Genomic DNA, 27,380 nt, shown 5'->3' with positions numbered 1-27,380 from the left:
GCTCAGATGATGGGTAGCAGTTTTTAGCAATAAGTTATTTTTAAATTAAGGTATATACATTGTTTACTTAGACATAACGCTATTGCACACTTAATAGACTACAGTACAGTGTAAACATAACTTTTGTACATGCTGTGAAACCAAAAAGTTTATGTGACTCACTTTATTGCAATATTTGCTTTATTGCTGTGGTCTGGAACTGGATGTGCAATATCTCTGAGGTATGCCTGTATTTCATATCAGTGGAGTCATACAATATGTGGTCTTCTGTGTCTGGTTTCTTTCACTTAGCATAATGTTTTCTAGGTTAGTTCACGTAGCATGTATCAATACTTCACTCCTTATGATTGAGTAATATTCCTTATATGTGTATAACACAATTTGTTTATCCACTCATCTGTTGATTCTTTAGTCATTTTTTATTAAAAACATAATCTAAAACCAGCTTATTCATTGATACAGTGAACATTTATGAAGCATCCATTATGTGTCAGGCAATGTGTTGGGTCCCAAGGATGTAAAAATGGCCATGATTTATAATTATAATGTGATACCTGCTGTAGTAGAGGTGTAAACACAGTGTTTATACAACATAAGGGATGGAGTGGTTAACACTGCTTGACAGGTGGATCTAATTCATCTTGCAAGCAGATTTTTCTGATGGCAAAGAGAAGACTATATAGATGTATTTCGTCCATTATAACTGTAGATCTCTATATTTGAAATGATAAGGTAGGTTCTTGAGGAGAGTACTCTTTATGATTCTACTACAGGTCACTGACAATAATTTTAGCTATTTTATTTCTAAGCTGTTTAGTCCCTCGTTATATATTGCCTAAGGGGATAAGTGTTCTCATAAACTAGTTCCTTGGTCTGCCTAAGAATAGACTAAGATGTGGTTGAGAGGCTTTTAGAGATTTGAGTTAGACTATACTTATCACCACAGATTGGTTATGTTCCAGTTGAATTCAGAGTGTATTAGCAGAACATAGGCAGCCATAAACTACCACCTTATATTTCTTTGAAGCCAACCTGCTACAGGAATGTTGAGTCAGTTTCTGAGAAGAAGAAATTCTCTGTACATATTACTTTTCTCCTTCAGCAATCTTATGCTGTTAACTTCAGTGATGGCACAGCTCTCTGTTCAGTTGTCAAAAATTGATAAATTAGTTTGAGATGTAGAACTGGAATGAGTCTTATATGAAAGCCTTGGAAATATAAAGTATGGTGGGAACTATAGAAAGAACAGATTTACTAGAAGAGAGTGCTAATGAGACATTAATGGGAGATTTTAAAAAAAATTTTTCAGCCTACAACACAGCAGTCACCTCAGGATGAGCAGGAAAAGCTCTTGGATGAAGCCATACAGGCTGTGAAGGTCCAGTCATTCCAGATGAAGAGATGCCTGGTAAGAAGGACAATTGCAGTCTGTGTATTCCTGAGAACACATATGCAGTGTTCTCTAAAGTTGTATAGCACTACTGCTTCTGGTAAATCTAATCTTCAGTCCCACTTCCCTCAAGCACTGCTTGGAGCAGTTTCAACAGATTGCCCTGTTGAAATATTTACTTACCATTATATTTATGTTTTGAGATTGTCTGTCTTCCTTACCAGAATGTAAGCTCCATGAGGATGAGAGACCCTGACTCTTATTTACACATCACTATATTATCACCATACCCTATCTCACCTGAATTACTAGCCTCATTAGTTCTGTACCTCAGAACTGAGGAGTACTTGACATATAATCGTTGCTTAATAAATATTGGTTGAACAAATGGACTTAAATGCTTTCAATTTGAATTATTCAGCTTTTTCCCCCTATCTTGAAGGCTTTTATTTCTGTCCTGAATAGGTACATTTTTTGCAGGAACTACCTTAAAAATTAGACCTATTTATATATTTTCATATTCTGAAAGGGTAGGAGATTATCTGTGTAGAAACTATAAATTCTCTGGATTAAAATTTAAGAAATGGAACCAAATAGGCTGGTACTTCAAGTTGTAAGTTGCTGTGTTGATGATGATAATAATATCTTGCCTTTGTAAAGTGTCTTAGAGTTTCTAAAGCTTAGTAATATGCTCTTTTAACCAATTGTATCTATCGTATTGCTTTTCTCGCAAACCAATTTGTAAAAACAAAACTCTTGGAATGAAGAAAATGGGTGAGCATGGAGCTTGCTATTGCTTGCTTCTGTCTCTTTCTGTGTATGAATAGTGTTTCCTGTATCTAAAGGAATTGTCTGCATTTATGTGTTAAGTGGGACACATGGACATTGTGAGGAGGAAAGCATACTTAAAGGAGTAGTTATTCCAGACATCTCTGAAGAGTATTTAACCTATGACCAAACCATTGTCAGAATAGTATCTTGCTTCAAAAGAATCAGTATGCCATTTTTCTTGATTGCAGGTAAAATATGAATTGGTGGAGTTATAGTCTCAGAGTTGCTAGGGGTTGTAAAGACGAGTTATTGCCAGGAAGCTTGCGGCCCTAGATAAATTAGATTTGCTAAGCTTTGCAGCCCTGGTGAGGAATTATGTATCTTATTCTTTTCAGTGAAGAGAAGGCAAGGTGAAACTAAACTTGATTTTTATGTGATTGAAATAATTTAGGTGCTGTATACTTATAAAACTGTGTAACAGATCCTTGGTGAAAGAGTTTATATAACCAAGTTAAATGTTTATTTAAATTAAGCATTCTCACCAATTCTCTTGGTATTTCTGTAGGACAAAAACAAGCTTATGGATGCTCTGAAACATGCTTCTAATATGCTTGGTGAACTCCGGACTTCTATGTTATCACCAAAGAGCTACTATGAACTTTGTATCTTTTGAATGTTGAAGAATGAATATTTTGATCATACTTTTTTCTTGATAAGGCCATATTTTGTTTGTTCCTTAAGTTTTTCGGAAGTTGTGTTATTGTCTTAACCCAATAGTACTCCTTCTCCATGCATATGTGCTCAGTGAGAAAAAGAAAAACTTAGTATCAGAAACCCTTTTTCTATGCTTAAATTTCAAGTGGGTTGTTGTTACATCTCAATTTTCAGACTCTCATGAAGGTTATTGAAAGTATTAGACAATTGGTTCTTTTTTTTTTTTTAATTTGTTTTGGGCTGTGCTGGGTCTTTGTTGCTGTGCACGGACTTTCTCTATTTGCAGCAAGCGGCGGCTACTCTTCGTTGCGGTGCGCAGGCTTCTCATTGCAGTGGCTTCTCTTGTTGCGGAGCATGGGCTCTAGGCTTGCGGGCTTCAGTAGTTGTAGCACGCTGGCTCAGTAGTTGTGGTTCGCGGGCTCTAGGGCATAGGCTCAGTAGTTGTGGCGCCCGGGCTTAGCTCCTTCGCGGCATGTGGGATCTTCCCGGACCAGGGCTCGAACCCGTGTCCTCTGCATTGGCAGGCGGATTCTTAACTACTGCGCCACCAGAGAAGTCCCTAGGCAGTTGGTTCTTTAATGCTAAGATTTTGTCATGCAGGACTCCGAAATGGAAAGGAAATCAATGATTTGCCATTTCAAAACCCTTTAGTAGTCTGACAAGCAATCTTGTTTTTGTTGCCTTGCTTTACCAGACATCTTTTAAAACCCTCATTTTAAAGTAGGGAAAGCCCAGAAGAAATTCTGTCTTTACTTAATTTAAAAATACTCTCATACATTAGTAACATTTAAGAAATTTGCCCAATATGGTAGTTCCCTGGTGGCCTAGTGATTAGGATTCTAGGTTTTCACTGCCATGGCCCAGGTTCAGTCCCTGGTTGGGGAACTAAGATCCCACAAGCTGCGTGGTGTGGCCAAAAAGTAAATAAAATAAAGAAATGGCAATATCAAAAAAAAAAAAAAAAGAAATTTGCCCAATAATTTAATGACTCCAACAAGTTGCAGAGTATTGCTTAGGTTGACTTAGCTTTGAATCCTTAATGATAATTAAAAGATATGGCTATTTCTGATGAACTGCACTACTTGGAAGTTTACCTGACAGATGAGTTTGCTAAAGGAAGAAAAGTGGCAGATCTCTATGAACTTGTACAGTATGCTGGAAACATTATCCCAAGGCTGTAAGTTATTAAGACTCTGAGGGCTTTTATATCTGCATTTCCCACTTTATGTTCTATCCTTTAAAATCAGCAGCTTTTTTAAACCAAGTTTAAGGTTATTTAATTTCTTAATGAATAGAGGTTAACATTTAGATAGTGATTTTTTAAAGGTTTTAGAGTATAATTAGTTTTACTTTTTATAGATTATTGAGGAACTTTGGAAATAGAAAAAATGGACATATTTTGTTTAATTTCTTGCTACTAGAAAAATTGATATAATGATAAGAGACCTAATGTGTTTAAAGAGGATGATATATATATAAAAATGGAGAGGTGTCAGTACTAACAGTTATATTTTAAATCAAATGATATTTTCTTCATTGTGCAGGAGAAAACCTGCTCCCTGTCTTGTTTTTTTAATGTTTGTATGTGCTATGTTTGAATATTATCAAATTCTTGACTTGAGTATTTTATATTTCTAATCTAATGTTGCCTCATAATTCTTCTAGTTATCTGTTGATCACAGTTGGAGTTGTATATGTCAAGTCATTTCCTCAGTCCAGGAAAGATATTTTGAAAGACTTAGTAGAAATGTGCCGAGGTGTGCAGCACCCCTTGAGAGGTCTATTTCTTCGAAATTATCTACTTCAGTGTACCAGAAACATCTTACCTGATGAAGGAGAGCCAACAGAGTAAGTGCTTTTCTTTCTTGATTTAATCGTAGTATTTTTTTGTTGTAAAACATACAAAACGTATAGAAAAGTATATAGAAGAAAATAAATATCAATAATTCTCCTGCCCAGAGTCAGCCACTGGTAGCATTTTGTGTATAGATTTCCTTTGAGAAACAGAACTCCTCAGTATATATGGTGTGATACAAAATGTACTGTTATAAAAATTATGTGTGGATTATTAGTACCTGCTTTTTTCATGTAACATAATTGAGAGCATTTTTCCATTCCATCAGATGTTCTTTGAAAATGTGACTTTTTAAATGAGTTACATTTTGAAAATGGTATTTGTGATAAAATAATGAAATATGCTTAACTTTTTCTATGAGCTAGCCAGTTTTCATATTGTTTCTTGAATGTCTGTCAGTTTTTATAATTTGTCAACTTCTAGTTACCCTAGAGTATTAGTGATTTTAATTATCTGTGCACACAAATTAGATATTAACTCCAAAACAGAAAACAAAAAGCCATTCAAAGAGAGCCCTATCTCTTATGTGACCAGTATTCCAGCATCCGAGTCCATTGTGCTTTTATCCCACAAAAAGGGCAAATGGTCAGCCTGCTGTGGTCTCATCCAGCTGGGTGAACTATTCATGAGATACGTTCCCTTGATTGAGGAACTTAATTCCCTTTTTCTAAAGTTGATTTATTCATTTATTTCTAATGTGTATATTTTAGTGGTTTTTAGTATATCTGCATCCTTTCCTTTTCAAAAGAAAAACTTTACTAAAAATTTAACCAACGCACAAGACAAAAAGTTTAAATGGTATAGGAAAGATAAAAATTTAACGGTGTAGAGAAGATGGTGAGGTTATTTGCTTTATTATGATTTGACTCAGTTTTGAGCATTTAATTAGGTGATCAGCAAAAAATTTTGAAAACTACTAAGTTCCCCATCTTAGGAGATGTAAAAATAAGGAGGAAATACTTGGTATCTTCCCTTGCAGAGCTTACAAAGCTTATACTCCAATTGAAAACATAAAATATTCAACAATAAAATGATGAGATAACAGTGACACTTGTAAGTGTCAACTTTTTAGGCCTTTTGAATTAATGGAATACAATTCCAAGAACAAGTTTAGTTGGCCCAGGAAAGGGAGTGGGGGGGGGGAGCGTTTTGTCCCTTTACACTTGAACTGTGCCCTCTCCCTGATATTTTTTTCTCTTGAGTGTGTTCCCTTGAAATTGAGCACTAAGCCAGTGAGGTTGAAAGTGTCTTTCATAAAGCATTTGGTGTATTAAAGAGGTAAGAAGGAAATGCACAAAGAAGAGGAATAGTAGTAATTTTTCCTATAATTTAAATACTGTATATAAAGATTTTTCCGTTTCTTTGCAGTGAAGAAACAACTGGTGATATCAGTGATTCCATGGATTTTGTACTACTCAACTTTGCAGAAATGAACAAGCTCTGGGTTCGAATGCAGCATCAGGGACATAGCCGAGATAGAGAAAAAAGAGAACGAGAAAGACAAGAACTAAGAATTTTAGTGGGAACAAATTTGGTGCGCCTCAGTCAGTTGGAAGGTGTAAATGTGGAACGTTACAAACAGGTTTATATCTTTTTACCTCTCATCATTTCTTATGTCGTGAGATGTAAATTGAAGTCTGATTTTTAAAATTGAAATATTTTTAAAAACAATATTACACTGAAAACCATTGACAATCAAAGAAGACTTAAATAAACTAAAAGATATATTTTGAGTCAGTGCTTGTGGATTGGAAGACTCAGTGTTATCAAGATACCAATTTTCTTTAAATTGAGATTTAGTTTGTTTTATAGATTTACTCTAAAGCTACAATAAGATAATGTGGTATTGGTGAAAGGGATAAACGCATACATCAGTGGAGAATAAATCAGGAATTAGCAAACCTTTTCTGTAAAGGACCAGATAGTACATATTTTTTGGTTTTGCAAGCCATATAGTTTGCAGCTACTAAATTCTGCCAATGTAGTGCAAAAGCAGGGAAATACAATGTGGAAACAATTTACAAAAATGGGCATTAAACTAGATGTGCTGACCCCTAGAAGAGATGATCCAGAATAGACCCACATGTATATAATCAACTATTGTTGATAAGGGTGCAAAGGCAACCTTTTCAACAAGTGATTCTGCAACAATTGGACATCTGTATGCAAACAAAGCCTCTGAACTGCAACCCATTCTCATATTATGTAGAGAAACTAAAAAAAATTGATCAAAGTCATAAGTGTGAAATTTGTAACTATGAAACTTTTAGAAGAAAACATGAAGGAAATCTTTGTAACCTTGAATTACATGAAGCTTTCCTAGGACACAAAAAGGACAAACCATAAAAGAAAAAAAACTGGTGACATGGACTTTGGCTTTTATGAAATAGAAACCCAGAATTTTTTATTTAAAAATTCTTCTGTAAAATTTCAAAGTTTAGTCTAGAAATGAAGTATAGGTCAGAAAAATCTAAAATATGATTTTTAAACTAATAGTTCAAATGTATTGTTAGAGGAGTGACTTAGGATTTTGAAAATAATTTTTTAACTCCTAAAAGTTTTTTTTTCTCTTTTCAGATTGTTTTAACTGGCATATTGGAGCAAGTTGTGAATTGCAGGGATGCTTTGGCTCAAGAATATCTCATGGAGTGTATTATTCAGGTAGGTGAGAACATTTCAGGGTATTAAAGAACTCATTTTATATTTCATTAATTTTCATTGTTTTGGAACACAATCTTGATTGAAGAGAAATTAAGCTTTCCTGAATAAATCCCTTTCTCCTATTAATGTAACAACTTGGTCTTTGTATTGATGTGTTTTTCTCCCCAAAATGTAGGAAAGACTAACCTCCAAGTTTTCTAGGTATTGTTAGTTTTAGTTTAATTGTAGGTGTACTTTGGAATTGGTTCAAGATGGCGGAGTAGAAGGACTTGCGCTCACTCCCTTTTGCAAGAGCACCAGAATCACAACTCACTGCTGAACGATCATTGACAGGAAGCCACTGGAACTCACCAAAAAACATACCCCACGTCTAGAGACTCCTACCACAATGAGACAGTAGGAGGGGCACAATCACGATAAAATCAATCCCGTAACCACTGGGTGGGTGACTCAAACTGGAGAACAATTATACCACAAAAGTCCACCCACTGGAGTGAAGATTCTGAGCCCCACCTCAGGCTTCCCAACCTGGGGGTCCGGCAAAGTGAGGAGAAATCCCCAGAGAATCAGACATTGAAGGCCAGTGGGGTTTGATTGCAGGACTTGGACAGGAACGGGGGGAACAGAGACTCTACTCTTGGAGGGCACACACAAAGTAGTGTGTGCACCAGGACCAAGGGGGAAGGAGCAGTGACACCACAGGAGACTGAACCAGACCTACCTGATAGTGTTGGAGGGTCTCCTACAGAGGCAGGGGGCAGCTGTGGCTCACTGCAGGGACAAGGACACTGGCAGCAGAAGTTCTGGCAAGTACTCCTTGGCGTGAGTCCTCCCAGAGTCCGCCATTAGCCCCACCAGAGTCTTGTAGGCTTCAGTGTTGGATTGCCTCAGGCAAAACAACCAACAGGGAGGGAACTCAGCCTCACCCATCAGCAGACAAGCAGATTGAACTTTTCCTGAGCTCTCCCTACCAGAGCAACACCCAGCTCTACCCACCACCAGTCCCTCCCATCAGGAAGCTTGCACTAGCCTCTTAGATAGCCTCATCCACCAGAGGGCAGACAGCAGAAGCAAGAACTACAGGCTTGCAGCCTGCCGAATGAAAACCACAATCACAGAAAGATAGACAAAATGAAAAGGCAGAGGACTATGTCCCAGATGAAGGAACAAGATAAAACCCCAGAAAAACAACTAAATGAAGTGGAGATAAGCAACCTTCCAGAAAAAGAATTCAGAATAATGATAGTGAAGGTGATCCAGGACCTCGGAAAAAGAATGGAGGCAAAGATTGAGAAGATGCAAGAAATGTTTAACAAAGACCTAGAAGAATTAATGAACAAACAAACAGATGAACAATACAATAACTGAAATGAAAAATACACTAGAAGAAATCAATAGCAGAAAAACTGAGGCAGAGAAGAACGGGTAAGTGACCTGGAAGACAGAATGGTAGAAATCATTGCGGCAAAACAGAATAAAGAAAAAAGAATGAAAAGAAATGAAGACAGCCTAAGAGACCTCTGGGACAACATTAAACGCACAAACATTCGCATTATAAGGGTCCCAGAAGGAGAAGAGAGAAAGAAAGGACCCGAGAAAATATTTGAAGAGATTATAGTCAAAAGCTTCCCTAACATGGGAAAGAAAATAGCCACCCAAGTCCAGGAAGCACAGAGAGACCCAGGCAAGATAAACCCAAGGAGAAACACGCTGAGACGCATAGTAATCAAATTGACAAAGATTAAAGACAAAGAAAAATTATTAAAAGCAACAAGGGAAAAATGACAAATAACATACAAGGGAACTCCCATAAAGTTAACAGCTGAATTCTCAGCAGAAACTCTGCAAGCCAGAAGGGAGTGGCATGATATATTTAAAGTGATGAAAGGGAAGAACCTACAACAAATAATACTCTACCCAGCAAAGATCTCATTCAGATTCGATGGAGAAATCAAAAGCTTTACAAACAAGCAAAAGCTAAGAGAACTCAGCACCACCAAACCAGCTCTACAACGAATGCTAAAGAAACTTCTCTAAGTGGGAAACACAAGAGTAGAAAAGGACCTACAAAAACAAACCCAAAGCAATTAAGAAAATGGTTATAGGAACATACATATCGATAATTACCTTAAATGTGAATGGATTAAATGCTCCAACCAAAAGACACAGACTGGCTGAATGGATACAAAAACAAGACCCTTATATATGCTGTCTACGAAAAACCCACTTCAGACCTAGGGACACAGACTGAAAGGAGGGGATGGAAAAAGATATTCCATGCAAATGGAAATCAAAAGAAAGCTGGAGTAGCAATACTCATATCAGATAAAGTAGACTTTAAAATAAAGACTGTTACAAGAGATAAGGAAGGACACTACATTAACGATCAAAGGATCAATCCAAGAAGAAAACATAACAGTTATAAATATATATGCATCCAACATAGGAGCACCTCAATACATAAGGCAAATGCTAACAGCCATAAAAGGGGAAATCGACAGTAACACAATAAAAGTAGGAGATTTTAACACCCCACTTACACCAATAGAGAGATCATCCAGACAGAAAATAAATAATAAACACAAGCTTTAAATGACACAATAGACCAGATAGACTTAATTGATTTTTATAGGACATTGTACCCAAAAGTGGAAGAATACCCTTTTTTCTCAAGTGCACACAGAACATTCTCCAGAATAGATCACATCTTGGGTCAAAAATCAAGCCTTGGAAAATTTAAGAAAACTGAAATTGTATCAAGCATCTTTACTGACCACAACGCTATGAGATTAGAAATCAATTACAGGAAAAAAAACCTATAAAACACACAAACACATGGAGGCTAAACAGTGCACTGCTATATAACCAAGAGATCACTGAAGAAATCAAAGAAGAAATTTAAAAATACCTAGAGACAAATGACGATGAAAACACGACAATCCAAAACCTATGGGATGCAGTAAAAGCAGTTCTAAGAGGGAAGTTTATAGCAATTCAAGCCCATCTCAAGAAACAAGAAAGTTCTCAAATAAACAATCTAACCTTACACCTAAAGCAACTAGAAAAAGAAGAACAAACAAAACCCAAAGTTAGTAGAAGGAAAGAAATCATAAAGATCAGAGCAGAAATAAATGAAATAGAAACAAAACAATAGCAAAGATCAATAAAACTAAAAGCTGGTTCTTTGAGAAGATAAACAAAATTGATAAACCTTTAGCCAGGCTCATCAAGAAAAAGAGGGAGAGGACTGAAATCAATAGAATTAGAGGTGAAAAGGAGATGTTAACAATGGACACCACAGAAATACAAAGCATCGTAAGAGACTACTACAAGCGACTCTATGCCAATAAAATAGACAACCTGGAAGAAATGAACAAATTCTTAGAAAGATATAACCTTCCAAGACTGAACCAGGAAGAAATAGAAATTATGAACAGACCAATCACAAGTAATGAAATTGAAACTGTGATTAAAATCTTCCAACAAACGAAAGTCCAGGACCATATGGCTTCACAGGTGAATTCTGTCAAACATTTAGAGAAGAGCTAACACCCAGTCTTCTCAAACTCTTAATATTGCAGAGGAAGGAGCACTCCCAAACTCATTCTACAAGGCCACCCTCACCCTGATACCAAAACCAGACAAAGATACGACAAAAAAAGAAAATTACAGACCAATATCACTGATGAATATAGATGCAAAAATCCTCAACAAAATACTAGCAAACAGAATCCAACAACACATTAAAAGGCTCATACACCACGATCAACTGGGATTTATCCCAGGGATGCAAGGATTCTACAATATATGCAAATCAATCAATGTGATACACCATATTAACAAATTGAAGGATAAAAACGATATGATTATCTCAATAGTTGCTGCAAAAGCTTTTGACACAAGTCAACACCCATTTATGATAAAAACTCTCCAGAAAGTGGGCATAGAGGGAACCTACCTCAACATAATAAAGGCCATATATGACAAACCCACAGCAAACATCATTCTCAATGGTGAAAAACTGAAAGCATTTCCTCTAAGATCAGGAACAAGGTAAGGATGTCCACTCTCGCCACTGTTATTCAACATAGTTTTGGAAGTCCTAGCCATGGCAATCCGAGAAGAAAAATAAATAAAAAGAATACAAATTGGAAAGGAAAAAGTAAAACTGTCTCTGTTTGCAGTTGACCTGATACTATAGAAGATCCTAAAGATGCCACCAGGAAACTACTAGAGCTAATCAATGAATTTGGTAAAGTTGCCGGATACAAAATTAATACACAGAAATCTCTTGCATTCCTATACACTAACAACGAAAGATCAGAAAAAGAAATTAAGGAAATAATCCCATTCACCATTGCAACAAAAAGAATAAAATACCTAGGAATAAACCTACCTAAGGAGGTAAAAGACTATAAGACACTGATGAAAGAAATCAAAGGTGACACAAACAGATGGAGAGATATACCATGTTCTTGAATTGGAAGAATCAATATTGTGAAAATGACTGTACTACTTAAAGCAATCTACAGATTTAATGCAATCCCTATCGAATTACCAATGGCATTTTTTACAGAACTAGAACAAAAAGTCTTAAAATTTGTATGGATATACAAAAGACCACGAATAGCCAAAGCAATCTTGAGAAAAAAAAATGGAGCTGGAGGAATCAGACTCCCTGACTTCAGACTGTACTACAAAGCTACAGTAGTCAAGACAATTTGGTGCTGGCACAAAAATAAAAATATCAGTGGAACAGGATAGAAAGCCCAGAGATAAACCCATGCGCATATGGTCACCTTATCTTTGATAAAGGAGGCAAAAATATACAATGGAGAAAAGACAGTCTCTTCAATAAGTGGTGCTGGGAAAACTGGACAGCTACATGTAAAAGAATGAAATTAGAACACTTCCTAACACCATACACAAAAATAAACTCAAAATGGATCAAAGACCTAAATGTAGGACTGGACACTATAAAACTCTTAGAGAAAAACACAGGAAGAACACTCTTTGACATAAATCACAGCAAGATCCTTTTTGACCCACCTCCTAGAGTAATGGAAATAAAAACAAAAATAAACAAATGGGACCTAATGAAACTTAGCAGCTTTTGCACAGCAAAAGAAACTGTAAACAAGACAAAAAGACAACCCTTGGAATGGAAGAAAATATTTGCAAACAAATCAGCAAACAAGGATTAATCTCCCAAATACATAAACAGCTCGTGCAGCTCAATATCAAAAACACAACCCAATCAAAAAATGGACGGAAGACCTAAATAGACATTTCTCCAAAGAAGACTACAGATGGCCAAGAGGCACATGAAAAGCTGCTCAACATTACTAATAGAGAAATGCAAATCAAAAGCACAATGAGGTATCACCTCACACCGGTTAGAATGACCATCATCAGAAAATCTACAAACAATAAATGCTGGAGAGGGTATGGAGAAAAGGGAACCCTCTTGCACTGTTGGTGGGAATGTAAATTGATACATCCACTATGGAGAACAGTATGGAGGTTCCTTAAAAAGCTAAAAATAGAATTACCATATGACCCAGCAATTCCACTACTGGGCATATACCCAGAGAAAACCATAATTCAAAAAGACACATGCGCCCACATTTTCATTGCACACTATTTACAATAGCCAGGTCATAGAAGCAACCTAAATGCCCGTCGACAGATGAATGGATAAAGATGTGGTACATATATACAATGAAATATTACTCAGCCGTAAAAAGGAATGAAATTGGGTCATTTGTAGAGACGTGGATGGACCTAGAGACTGTCATACAGAATGAAGTAACTCGGGCTTCCCTGGTGGCGCAGTGGTTGAGAGTCTGCCTGCCAATGCAGGGCACGTGGGTTCGAGCCCTGGTCTGGGAAGATCCCACATGCCACGGAGCAACTGGGCCCGTGAGCCACAATTGCTGAGCCTGCGCGTCTGGAGCCTGTGCTCCGCAACGGGAGAGGCCGCGATAGTGAGAGGCCCGCGCACCGCGATGAGGAGTGGCCCCCGCTTGCCATGACTAGAGAAAGCCCTCGCACAGAGACGAAGACCCAACACAGCCATAAATAAATAAATAAATAAATAAATAATTAAAAAGAATTAAATCTTAAAAAAAAAAAAAACGCTGACTTCCATCTTGCTAAAAAAAAAAAAAAAGAATGAAGTAACTCAGAAAGAGAAAAACAAATATCGTATATTAGCGCATATATGTGTAATCTAGAAAAATGGTACAGATGAACTGGTTTGCAAGGCAGAAACAGAGACACAGATGTAGAGAACAAACGTATGGACACCAAGTGGGGGAAGCGGGGGTGTGGGGTTGTGGTGGTGGGATGAATTGGGAGATTGGGATTGACATACATACACTAATGTGTATAAAATAGATAACTAATAAGAACCTGCTGTATCGCACCGGGAGCTCTACTTTGCTGTACAGTAGAAACTAACACAACATTGTAAAACAACTATACCTCAATTAAAAAAAGAAAAAAAGGAAATAAAGACAGAGTTGTTAACAGTGCCAGGTGGGGCCATATTGGAAGCTGAGGCAAAGGAAAAATACTGATCTTCCTTAACTTAAAATTTTGATATTTTGGTTTGTCATTTTTGACATTACTGAGTCTCATTTTTCTTACCTGTGAAATGGGACTAACAGAAATCCTTGTAAAATCGTCAGGAGCATTAAATAGATAAATAAATATAAACCTGGAAAAAAAAATCGTAGCAGTACTTTGGTTAATAGAATATTTCTTTCTGGGGTTATGTTTTGAGAGGCTTAAAAGTGATGTATTTGAATTTGGTTGTATAAGATTAAAATGATTTTTTTCCCACAATATGAACTTTAAATACTAAGTCCAGAATATTGTGTGAAATGCTTTTTCTAATTGATTTTTACTATTTGGTTTTAGTAATAATTTAGTATTATTTGATTTTCAGGTTTTCCCTGATGAATTCCACCTTCAAACTTTGAATCCTTTTCTTCGGGCCTGTGCCGAGTTACACCAAAATGTAAATGTGAAAAACATAATCATTGCTTTAATTGATAGGTAAGAATATCCAACACTGGAGGGCAGATGTTCTGACTTGGGAATAATGAATTTAAAACATTTTTGTGAATTCTTTTTTTCTGTTCCATCTTTATTAATATTTTTGATGTAGTTACACTAGTTCTGTAAGTCTGAGTACTAAGTGCTTGTCTAGCTTACACATGAAATAAGTTTAGCTCTTAATTGTATCAGGGGTCATGGAGGTAATATATTTTAATCTATGCATTTAATTGGCATTTAAAGACATTATACAGACCTAAGATGTTATAAATCCAAATTTTATAAATCCAAAGATCACTGAAGAGCCAAGCTTGTTTTTTACCATGATGAACGTATCTTGGGCTTCCCTGGTGGCGCAGTGGTTAAGAATCCGCCTGCCAATGCAGGGGACACAGGTTTGATCACTGGTCCAGGAAGATCCCACGTGCCATGGAGCAACTAAGCCCGTGTGCCACAACTACTGAGCCTGTGCTCTAGAGCCTGTGAGACACAACTACTGGGCCCATGTGCCACAGCTACTGAATCCCGCGTGCCTAGAGCCTGTGCTCTGCAACAAGTGAAGCCACCACAATGAGAAGCCGACACACCACAATGAAGAATAGCCCCTGCTCACCGCAACTAAAGAAAGCCTGCGTGCAGCAATGAAGACCCAACACAGCCAAAAATAAATAAATTAATTAATTAAAAAAAAAAAGAAAGTTATCTTTCAGTGGGAACCAGTTTGATCTGGAGTCTTCTTTATCAAGTAGCCATAAATATAGATTATTAAGAATGTTCAGGTAATCACTGCGTCATCACATGTTTTTAAAGAAGAATTTTCAAATTTTAAAAATGTTAGTAAATCCTCTTTATGTTTAAGTTTGACTTCTTTAGCCCTTGGTCTTTGTTAAAAGTATAAAACTTGGCCTTCAATGATAGCTTTAACGAGTGCCTGCTGGGTACTAGTACATAGTATGTGTCCTGCTTGTGAGCATACACTCATTAACATTATGAAACCAGAAACCCAAGGGAAGATTTATTTCTGCAAATACTTTTTATTATATTTTAAATATCTAAGTTATTAGTTTTAAAGTCTGAGAATTTATATAGCAGAATTCTCCAAATTATCTTGTCAGTCCTGGACATTAAGAATTATAAGTTACTTGGGCATGCTCTTTTTTTTTTTTTTTTTAAGCATTTCTCTTTTTTTATTAATTTATTTTATTTTTTGGCTGCACTATGTGTTAGTTGCGGCATGTGGGATTTTCGTTGAGGCATGTGGGATCTTTTGTTGTGGCATGTGGGCTTCTTTCTAGTTGTGGTATGCGGGTTTTCTCTCTCTTGTTGTGGTGCGCGGGCTTCTTTCTAGTTGTGGTATGCGGGTTTTCTCTCTCTTGTTGTGGTGCGCGGGCTTCTTTCTAGTTGTGGTATGCGGGTTTTCTCTCTCTTGTTGTGGTGCGCGGGCTTCTTTCTAGTTGTGGTATGCGGGTTTTCTCTCTCTTGTGGCATGCGGGCTCCACGGCACATGGGCTCTGTAGTTTGCGGCACATGGGCTCTGTAGTTTGCGGCACACAGGCTCTAGTTGAGGCGTGCGAGTTCAGTAGTTGTGGCCTGCAGGCTTAATTCCCCCACGGCATTTGGGATCTTAGTTCCCCAGCCAGGGATCCCACCCGCGTCCCCTGCACTGGTAGGTGATTCTTTACCACTGGACCACCAGGGAAGTCCTCTATTTGGGAATACTCTTAATGGAAGCTAATAACTGGATTGTCCTATGTTGGGTATAATGTCACTTAACCATTTCTGTCAGTAGTGGTTCTTCTGTGCATAACAAAATGTGGGTCTAGTTGTAACCATGATAAACACTTAGTGATAATGGAACAGACGTTATTTTGTATAGTTTAAGATGTGGTAAATAGATGTTAACTTTACTACTTTTAGAATTAGTTGTGTTTTAAACTTTTCAGTAGTAAAAATGCAGTGTCTTAAAAGAGTCTAGGTACTTTTATATTTTAAAGATTATTTTTTATAATCATGGCTGTTGAATACATTTGTCACATTTAATACATTTCTATCCATATCTACTTAATTAATTTGGCAGAATTGGCCTGTTGAAAATTTGTTGTGTATGGTATAAAGTAAGAATGCAGTGAAATAAGGCATCATTGGTAAAACTGTTCCATTAAAAATGAATTGAGGGAATGGTCAGCTACATTCCATGTCCATTTTAAAAATCTTTTTAGGAGAAAGGTTCTAGGGGAAATACACTTGGAGAAATACAGAACAGCATAAAGAATAAAATGTCATCCATGATCCCACTACCCAGATCCCTATATCCTTTTAAATAAAGATTATTTTCTTTTTTAGATTAGCTTTATTTGCTCACCGTGAAGATGGACCTGGAATTCCAACAGATATTAAACTTTTTGACATATTTTCACAGCAGGTGGCTACAGTAATACAGGTTTGTATGGCTTTGTTCCTAAGTTCTCAAAACTTTCAAACTTCTCAGGTGGTGGATCCTTTTCTAATTGTTTAAAATAAATTCCATGGTTTTCTGAACATTCCAGTCTAGACAAGACATGCCTTCGGAGGACGTTGTATCTTTACAAGTCTCTCTCATTAATCTCGCTATGAAGTGTTATCCTGATCGTGTGGACTACGTTGATAAAGTTCTAGAAACAACAGTGGAGATATTTAATAAGCTCAACCTTGAACAGTAAGTCAAAGTTAAACATTTTTGTAAAAACCTTTGTAAAGCACTTTTTTGTCCCAGATTTATTTTTCTTTTGCAATTCCTTTTTGAAATGTTAGCATTCATCTTGTTTTAAGTATTTGTTAGATCGACATGCTTGGTACTAATCAGGGCAGAAAGTGGCAACCAACTGCTGGCTGTGTACATTGATCAAGTAGTGGCACTCATAGACCATAGCAGTCTTCAGGGACCAGTGTCTCCAATTCAGACCCCTTTGTATATATGGGTGAGTTAGTTTTTAAACTGGTAAGGAAGCTATTTATATCAAGCAGTATTTCCATGAGAAGTGGTTTCCTACAGATGAGTAAGTTGTGAAAAAATTAGGGAGGCATGTATGTATTTAAGGTGTGGAAATTAATTGGTTTAAATTTTTCTCTATTTTGAGCTTGGATTTTGATACCATCAAGGATAGTATAATATTCTATTGTCTTCTTGCATCTTCTTCAACTATGCTGTCCTGGACCTGTTGCATCCTCTAGTGGCCACTGTGGACAGTTCTGATCCCGTTATGTTTTCCCAGCAGTCCTCTTACTGTCCCATCCTCCACTGCTTCTGAACATGTGGTCAATTTAGGCCCCTCCTTGCCCTGTACCCCTCCTTGCCCTGTGTATATAGGCCCCTGTATATACTCATGTAATCTTTCCGCTTTCCATCTCTCCTCCAGTGGTTTAGTTAACATCTGGAAGATTTCTTCTTTTTCTTTTATTTCTTTTTATTCCCCCTTTTTCTTTTTGTCACTCCCATTTTTTGTGAACTGAAAAACATTCCAGATCTTGAATAAGTGATGTATCTATATCTTTCCCCACTAAGTGAGTTTTAAAGTAAAATTAGACAAAATAAAAAATTAGAAATCCCAACCTCTAAAGGTCTTATAAATGCCTGGATATTCCTCAGCCCCCATGGAATGTTCCTAATTTCATCCTGCTTTTCCTTAGTCATCAACATCTGATGCAGAAGAAATAATTTATGTGTTTTTCTATTTTGTTGAATTGCTATTTTTGCATGGCTTTGTCACCCTGAATATACCGTACTTATTGGCTGCCCTAGAAACCTAACTACAACTTAAAATACTTCCCTTAGAAATACCACATTCTAGACAGGCATTTTAACTCCAGGTATACAACCTGTTTATGAATTGGAGACTAGCATAACTTATTGTATCAATAGGACATTAATAGATGAATAAATGTGTTTAGAGAGACATCTGGAAGTCACTGGGGTGTTTTGGGGTGGTGTGATTCACTTGACCCATTTCCTTTAATATTATAAATGAAAAATTTCAAATTTTTGTGAATCAAGTGCTGTTTGTGTATATAAGAAGTTAATTTCATTCACTAAAGGGCTGCTGTTTTTCTTTTTGCAGTATTGCTACCAGTAGTGCAGTTTCAAAGGAGCTCACCAGACTTTTGAAGATACCTGTTGACACTTACAACAATATTTTAACAGTCTTGAAATTAAAACATTTTCATCCACTCTTTGAGTACTTTGACTACGAGTCCAGAAAAAGCATGAGTTGTTATGTGCTTAGTAATGTTCTGGATTTTAACACAGAAATTGTCTCTCAAGACCAGGTAAGAGAATACCCACATGCTTTATTAGAAAAACAGAGACAATGTAGTTATGGTTTTAGACCTTGAGACAAACACATGAGATAGGCGGGGAGGGTAATTTACTACTAAAAAAAGTTACAAGTAGCTTATTCATTATATAAATGAGAAAATTGGAGATGTATAAAGAAGAAATTATAAAATAACTATAATCCCACCAGGAAGAGAGGTCCACTGATTAACTATTGATTAACATTTGGTACGTCTCTTTCTAGACGTTTATATGTGTACCAACATGCATATACTTTCACACAGAAGAAGGAATTATGTTGTTGATACTGTTTCGTAACTACTTTACACAACTAGAAACGCTTTTGTCAGTGGCATTATATGCTGATTGTTTCACCCCAGTGGGTTTCTGTCTCCCATGATGATACAGGTGGATTCCATAATGAATTTGGTATCCACGTTGATTCAGGATCAGCCAGATCAACCTGTAGAAGACCCTGACCCAGAGGACTTTGCTGATGAGCAGAGCCTTGTGGGCAGATTCATTCATCTTCTACGGTCTGAGGACCCTGACCAGCAGTACTTGGTATGCGTTAGCTCTTACTATATGTACCCCTTCAGCAACTTCTAGTGAAGTCCTGTGTAGGTGTGTCTCAAATGGTCTCATCCAGTTTGTGGTATTGAAAGGTTTTGAAAGAGTTGAAGCTGAATAAGAGATTAACTGAACTTTATGATTAAATGCATAATTGTTTGTAAACTTCTGGAGCTTATGAAGAACAAGTTGGTTGCTGTCATTTCTTTTGAAGACTTCTTAAGAATTGTAGAAAAACCTATCTTCCTTTAGTTGGGTGTCCAATAATCAGTCCATGTTCATTTTCTTTTTGAACTGTGTGTTGCTTTTAGAATTGTTCATTTGTTTTTCATAATAAACTTTTAAAGTATGAGTAAAATCCTTATATTCAACTGTGTATATGTTTCCAAGGTTTGCAAATAGAAGTTGTCTGTGTTTGCCACATGGAAAATGTGTGAAGACTTTAAAATTAAAATTGCCTTTTTCTTAACCCCCTTTTCCTGGCAAAAAACAATCAGATGAGATTCTCCATTTCTTTATCCTTAGTCCTCAAGAAACCTTTGTGAAATGAATAAAACATGTTGCCTGAGTAGGAGTATTGGTGACTGATACTGGACAATTTATGTTTATGAAAGGTAGCACATATGGCTGCCTAATTATCGTTTGGGCAAAGTAGTTTAACCATTGTTGGATGCATGAGGCTAAGTGTTAGTAATGAAGAACACCTTTATTTGAGGATGAGTCCTGACTTTCTTCCTGTGTTGACTTTGTCATAGTTGACACTCTCGTACTCCTTCATAGCCATTGTGAAAAAGAAGCTGATTTCTGTTGGTAGTGCGATAGTCTTCGACTTGGCATAGTGTCAGATAATCTGTGCACTGTGTGTGATCTATACCTAGTGGCTGGCCCCATTGTTCAGATGTTTTAACTGATTCCCTTATGTTTCTGTGTCACATACACACATGGCCTATGTGTGTTTTCATTTTTTGTTGTATACCAAATGTAGTAGTTAGGAAGTATGCTTTTCACCTGTGGCCAGTTGGTTATGCCATGTACAGAAACACCTTTAAGGTGAGGACCATTAGCTGTGACTTACCCAAGGGGGAATGCATTCTCTTCCTATCCATCTATGATTGTCAGAGAAATTTATAAAACCTGAATATGTCACACACTGTGACACACATATTAAGTTATTTCATGAATTCTTGTGGTTTTTTTCTGAAACAACCAGACATTTGTTTCCTCATGGCTCTTTTTTAAAGTGTATTACCATTTCCCTTGACTTACATGGTCTTAATATTTTTCTGAAGTAGGAGGTGTGATATACCAGCAATAGGCATATTTTTTGTATCATAATAATAGCCAATATTTTGAGTACATGCCTTGTGTTAGTACTGGTAACACTTTACATCTGTTACTTGATCTTCCCAGCAACCCTAAGAGAAATATACTACCCCATTTTTCAAATGAAACTTACAGCTAAGAGAAGGTAAATATTAATGTGCCTAGGGTCACACAGATAGTAAGTGTTAGAATCTTTTAAATGTATCTGTCTTCAGAGCCTGTGCTCTTTATCAACACAGTATACTTCTTACATGTGTATATGAACATGTATTTATATCTGCCCCTGACTAGCTGTGTAACTCTGGGCAAGTTATACAACCTCTTTGAACCTCAGTCTTCCCCATTTGTGAAATGGGGTTAGTATTTGTCTCTAGGGTGATTGTGATGACTCGGCAAGATAAGAAATGTAAAAGTTACCATGAAGTCTAGTATATCATATATATTCAAAAAATGGTAGCAATCATGATGATTAGAGCTCCCATTTAATTTTATAAATGATTAATTATAGTTTCTGTAATTACAGAAAAGATTAATGGGTTTTGTTTGTTTTGGTCAGATTTTAAACACAGCACGAAAACATTTTGGAGCTGGTGGAAATCAACGGATTCGCTTTACACTGCCACCTTTGGTATTTGCAGCTTACCAGCTGGCTTTTCGCTACAAAGAGAATTCTAAAGTGGTGGGTTTACTTTTAAGTATGTCACTAATTTTTTCCCTTTTTCCTCTGTGTATGTGTTTTAGTTTATCATTATAGAAAATTTGAAACATATACAAATAGATAAGGGTGTAATAAAATCCCAGTTTCAATAACTCTCCATTCATTACTCATCCTGTGTAATACTTAAGTATCACTATTGACAATAGTGATGTTGGTAGATTACATACTAGTTGAGGAATCACATAAAAAACACTTAGAAATGAAAGATTAAAACAGTTTAAATTTATGTTAGAAGTTTTTCCTGTGTCTAAAGATCACTTGTGAGACATCTATAAGTTTATTACAAAATGGCTCAGAATGCTTTAGTTTCTCAAGAACGATTTTATTTTCTTGGGAGTCTTTATGAAGTACTAATTCTGAAGTGATACAGTAATCTTATTCAGAGGTTGCAGTACATAACAAGTAAGGTCTAATTCACGTTAGCTTTGTCTAATGAAAGGGCCCAGCATTGCATAATTGCTGCTCTCTAAAAGCCTGTAATTGAGTAATTTTATGAGTTGTGTACATTTTTTAATGAGCTTAGTCCTTTTACAAGCAGGATTATGGCTAAGTCTTCAGTGGTGTACTTTTGTAGAAAATATCCTAATCTGGGAGTTCCCTGGCGGTCCAGTAGTTAGGACTCTGTGCTTTCACTGCCGAGGGCCTAGGTTGCATCCCTGATTGGGGAACTAAAATCCCACAAGCCTCACGGTGCAGCCAAAAAAAAAAAACCCTAATCTAATGTACCTGAAAGTTGGACAGTCAGGTTTATATTAAGGAACAAACACCATAAACTTAATTTTCTAATAATGGAGAAACAAGGTATAGTCAGTAGACTTACCAGTATGACATAGCATGCCTTTGGCCAGTTTTTATGAGGCCAGCCTCTCATGTAGTTCCTTTTTCCCAGTATTTTATGGATAGATGTTTGTGAATGTAACAATAAAAAAAGCAACGAGCATTTACTTACTCTGTGCCGTACACTGTGACAAGGAGTATAAACTTGGATTCTTGCATTTAGTCCTTGTAAAAGTCTGTGACTATTATCCTCTCTTAAAAGTGAAAAGAATCAATTGCATTAATAAGAAATTTGGATGGTCAAACATGGATAAAATATTTAACCTCACTACTAATTGTAACAGTGAACCTTTTTAGAAATCAAACTGGTAAAGAAAGAAAATAAGGTTCAGCAATGGCAGTGGTGTGATGAGAATTCATTCTCATCTAGTAATGGTGGGAATGTGAATTACTATAGTCTTTCTAGAAAACTCTGGCAGTGTGTAACTAGAGCCTTATAAAATCCAGTATTTCCACTTCTAAGAATTTATACTAAAGAAAAAATTAGGGATTCAATAAAGCTTTGTGTTTATAGACCATTCGTTACGTTACATTTATTTCCAAAAGGAAGTAGTTAAGTAAATTATGCTATATCCAGTTTGTAGAATATTTTCTAGTGATTAAAATGATTTTAAGGGCTTCCCTGGTGCCGCAGTGGTTGAGAATCTGCCTGCCAATGCAGGGGACACGGGTTCGAGCCCTGGTCTGGGAAGATCCCACATGCCACGGAGCAGCTGGGCCTGTGAGCCACAATTGCTGAGCCTGCACGTCTGGAGCCTGTGCTCCGCAACAAGAGAGGCCGCGATAGTGAGAGGCCCGCGCACCGCGATGAAGAGTGGCCCCCGCTTGCCACAACTAGAGAAAGCCCTCGCACAGAAACGAAGACCCAACACAGCCATAAATAATAAATAAATAAAAATTAAAACAAAAAAACTCTTCCAACACTGGAAGTTTCTCTTAAAAACAAAAAAAATGATTTTAAATAACTTTAGTATCATGAGGAAAATTATGACAAAATAAGTGAAAGAAAAGAAGTTGAATACAAATTACATGCAGCATGAGCCCAATTTAACTCTTCAGTAAGTACTTTAAAGTAGAAAACCATACACAAAGGATCCCAGTTACATTATATTTGCATAGAAAAAGGAAGACATTAACATTAGAATGTTATCAGTGATTATTGCTGGGTGGTAGATTTAGGAATGGTTTTAATTTTTAAAAAATTCTTTTGTGTATTTTCCTAATTTTGTCCAGTGTGGGAATATGTTGCTTTTTCTGATGCAAAAAAACAAATGCCAAGTATATAAAAATTGCAAAGCCAGTGACCTCAAATGGATGTTTTGAGAAGACTTCCTGCTTGATTTCCTCATGTACTCCACAGATGAGACAGAAGATAGCAGGAAAACTGTGAACTCAACTTTATCACTTTTCCTGTTTGTTCTATAGACATTTTATATAAAATGAATACTCTTAAGCAAGTTAATCTTGAACTTAAGGTAATTTAAACTATCTTTTCTTGTTTTAGGATGACAAATGGGAAAAGAAATGCCAGAAGATTTTTTCATTTGCTCACCAGACGATCAGTGCTTTGATCAAAGCAGAGCTGGCAGAATTACCCTTAAGACTTTTTCTTCAGGGGGCTCTAGCTGCTGGAGAAATTGGTTTTGAAAATCATGAAACAGTAGCATATGAATTTATGTCCCAGGTGTGATCTGCTCTCTTTCTGGGATGTTTAATCCGTTTGCTCTGTTCAGTCACCTGTCTGTAGTTAATGGTGGTGGTGCACATGGATTTACTCTTCACTGAATTTATAACTACCCCTTTCTCACCATCTTGATGGGAAATACTATGCTTCTTAACACTATAGTTTTATTGACTGGTTTGGAGCAGGAAAATTGATCAGTTACTGGGTGCTAATGAGGTTGAAGATTTTCCAGTGGGTCATGGTAAAAACTGTTTCATGGGGGAAAATAATTCCATTGTTAATTCATTTTGGGAACCCTGGATTAAACAAAAGTTAAAACAAGTTTATTTGTTGCAACTTGTCAGCATCTTTGTCTTGTGCCTCTCCAAGCGAGGGCACTGCATATTCTGATCTGAACCATATTCTGATCTGAATGACTCACAGGATGGGGCTTTGATGGGAAATACTTTGGAAAATGCTCTAGTAGATGGTTGGTCCCTAAAGGTCACTTCTGCTTTGTGTGTACCAGGCATTTTCTCTGTATGAAGATGAAATCAGCGATTCCAAAGCACAGCTGGCTGCCATCACCTTGATCATTGGTACTTTTGAGAGGATGAAGTGCTTCAGTGAAGAAAATCATGAACCCTTGAGGACTCAGTGTGCTCTTGCTGCATCCAAACTTCTGAAGAAACCTGATCAGGGCCGAGCTGTGAGCACCTGTGCACATCTCTTCTGGTCTGGCAGAAACACAGACAAAAATGGGGAGGAGGTAAGGTGGGAGGTCATTCCTAAGCAACAGTGTTAGAGGAGAGGGGATCATTGATAGGGAACGGCTGCTGGGGCCTTTTGCCTTGGAGGTGAAACATGTGCAGTGCTTGGAAACCTGACAAAGAATATTGCTTTGTTTTGTTAAAAGAAACGAAATGGACAGTAACACATAGAGAGTTACATCCTGTGGTGAAGCCTCCACTTTGAGGATTTGGTAACATAGCAAGTTTGTACCACCATCTTTAAAAAATATACAAAATACATAAATATAAAACATTTAGCATATATATAAAACAAATAATATATTTGTTTTAAAATACAGCTGTGTACTTTAAAAAATGAAGAGGATTTAAATTGGTTTTGTCCTTTTAAAATATGAAAGAGCCACTGTAGTGTGTTTATTTCTTTGTGTGAAATGGGACATTTGTGATTCATTAGTCTCTTTAATACTCCCTCTTTAATACTCCCCTCACTCCCTTTATTCTAGCTTCACGGAGGCAAGAGGGTAATGGAATGCCTAAAGAAAGCTCTAAAAATAGCAAATCAGTGCATGGACCCCTCTCTACAAGTGCAACTTTTTATAGAAATTCTGAACAGATATATCTATTTTTATGAAAAGGAAAATGATGCGGTAAGTGAATAATAAATTGTTGTTAGTGAATTAATTATTTTCCTTTCCTACTTTTAGATTTGATACATACAAAAGTTTATCATCCTCATACTTTTCTTTTTTGTTTACAAGGGTCAGAGTTTGGAGAATCTACCTAGTGGTCTCTTTGATTCTCTAAAATTCTTCTCTGTCTATATAGATGCATCTTACAGAAGAGCTCATTATGTGCAAGAAAATTCTTATCTCTTTTGTTTATGAATATTTTATAAAATAGTCACTCTCTGTTTAAAAAATAAAAAATAATTTATTAATGCTGAATAGTAGGCTGATTTGTCATCCCATACAAGTGTAGAATAATTCCCAAATAAAGGATGGATCAATATTTGTAGGTTAAATAAAATTTTGCTTTTGTTCTTTTACTGGTTTATGATTTTCTGTATTTTCATTAAGTTTTTTTTTTTTTTGGTTGTCGTCGTTGTTGTTTTGGATGAATGGCCAATAGTTGTTGCTCAAACCAGGAATCATGTTCTCATCTCTTTTTTTTTTCTTTCTCTTTTTTCATAATCTGATAACTGCTGAGAGTAACAAGCTCCTCAAAACATTTTTATTAAATTACGTTATTTTTTTTTTTTGTGGTACATGCTTGATGGTGAAATTGTTCTTTTGTAGGTCACGATTCAGGTTTTGAATCAGCTTATCCAAAAGATTCGAGAAGACCTCCCAAATCTTGAGTCCAGTGAAGAAACAGAACAGATTAACAAACATTTTCATAACACACTGGAGCATTTGCGCTTGAGGCGGGAATCACCGGAATCTGAGGGGCCAATTTACGAGGGTCTCATCCTTTAGAAAGGAGCCAGGCTCACCATCCTCCTTTCCATGTACATCCAGTAAGGGTTTTATTATACTAGGCTTCCCTTCCATAGATTGTGCCTTTCAGAAATGCTGAGGTAGGTTTCCCATTTCTTACCTGTGGTGTGTTTTACCCAGTACCTCCAGACACTCACCTTCAAGACCTTAATAAAATTATTCACTTCATAAGTGTTCAGGTCTGTCTGATCACCCTAAGTAGCATGATTGATCTGCTATTTTAAATTCCTGCGATCTGTTTAAAAAAAAACAAACAAAAAAAGCCAAAAAAACCCCACTTATCTCTGTGACTAATGAAGCTCTCCTTCCTTTTTTTCTGTTTTGTTTCATTGTTGAGTGTGTAATTTCCTTCATTACTTGGGAGTACTAATCAGAAAGTGTCTGTCTCTCTGTTCTGAGATTAATTTAGAGGAAAGGAATACTGTTTGTGAAATTCAGCTTGGGCTTCTCCTGAAATGCAAGATAAGGCCATGTGTAATATTTTCCCTAAAATTAGAGTATATTAATGCATGTTTGAGAATTTTAAAGCACCATGGTCTAAACCAGAAGCTATATTTTGCATATTTGGACTCAGCCATCCATTAAGAAGTTAGGTTGTCCTCTGGACGTATTTATCAAAATAATTTTGTTCTAAATAGTATAAAATAGAAAATTTGTGATCTATATAATTTATGTATAACCTTCATTGTTGTAAATTTAGGGGGAAATGCATCATACAATTATGATTTTTTTTTTTTTCCACCAGTGAAACAATAAAAGTTGCTATTAACAGTTTTGGACCTTTTTCCTTTCATACTACCTTGATTCATAAAAGGAACTAGTAGAATGTGTATGGAGTTTATTGTACATTCTCACGTTCACAACACTCACTTGTTCAACTGTTCACTTGTTTTAAACACTTATTGAGCAAGGCACCATCTACTCTTTTAGTCATATTTACTCATTTGCTTTCTTCAGCCTTACTCTGCTTTCCTAGGCATGATACCTCCACATAAACTCCCAAAAGGCTGCCACCTATATTAGTTATCTATTGTGTGACAAATTATCCCAAAACTTAGTGTCTTAAAACAAACATTTATCTCACAGTTCTCTGGATCAGCAATTTGGGAGCAGTTTAGCTGGGAATAAAATGGATTGATAGGATAGTGTGTGCAAATTTGGTAAAATTACATAAGCTTGAGCCACAATGATTTTAAGCCTTAAATAGGATACATCCACAGGAGATGGGTGTCACAAACCCCTTTTTGTCAACTATTTTT

General features: G+C 36.4%; 1 protein-coding gene across 2 annotated transcripts in view; it reads left to right on the top strand.

Annotated features, from left to right (window-relative positions):
* Window positions 1-26,895, top strand: part of VPS35 (VPS35 retromer complex component) — a 33,819-nt gene extending 6,924 nt beyond the window's left edge. For both annotated transcript variants that reach the window (XM_082437702.1, XM_082437703.1), the window contains exons 2-17: window positions 1,310-1,408; window positions 2,727-2,823; window positions 3,929-4,052; window positions 4,541-4,723; window positions 6,099-6,312; window positions 7,308-7,391; window positions 14,344-14,453; window positions 16,797-16,893; window positions 17,000-17,148; window positions 18,548-18,755; window positions 19,171-19,326; window positions 21,212-21,334; window positions 23,715-23,894; window positions 24,403-24,642; window positions 25,129-25,272; window positions 25,921-26,895. In XM_082437702.1, coding sequence (XP_082293828.1) covers window positions 1,310-1,408; window positions 2,727-2,823; window positions 3,929-4,052; window positions 4,541-4,723; window positions 6,099-6,312; window positions 7,308-7,391; window positions 14,344-14,453; window positions 16,797-16,893; window positions 17,000-17,148; window positions 18,548-18,755; window positions 19,171-19,326; window positions 21,212-21,334; window positions 23,715-23,894; window positions 24,403-24,642; window positions 25,129-25,272; window positions 25,921-26,100 — 2,388 coding nt within the window. In that variant the 3' untranslated portion in view covers window positions 26,101-26,895. The remainder of the gene's footprint in view (window positions 1-1,309; window positions 1,409-2,726; window positions 2,824-3,928; window positions 4,053-4,540; window positions 4,724-6,098; window positions 6,313-7,307; window positions 7,392-14,343; window positions 14,454-16,796; window positions 16,894-16,999; window positions 17,149-18,547; window positions 18,756-19,170; window positions 19,327-21,211; window positions 21,335-23,714; window positions 23,895-24,402; window positions 24,643-25,128; window positions 25,273-25,920) is intronic.
* Window positions 26,896-27,380: the final 485 nt, after the last annotated feature.

Source organism: Balaenoptera physalus, assembly GCF_965194825.1.
Source record: "Balaenoptera physalus genome assembly, chromosome: 19".
In the NCBI taxonomy this organism is placed as follows: Eukaryota; Metazoa; Chordata; class Mammalia; order Artiodactyla; family Balaenopteridae; genus Balaenoptera; species Balaenoptera physalus.
This window is presented reverse-complemented; position numbering and strand designations above follow the sequence as displayed.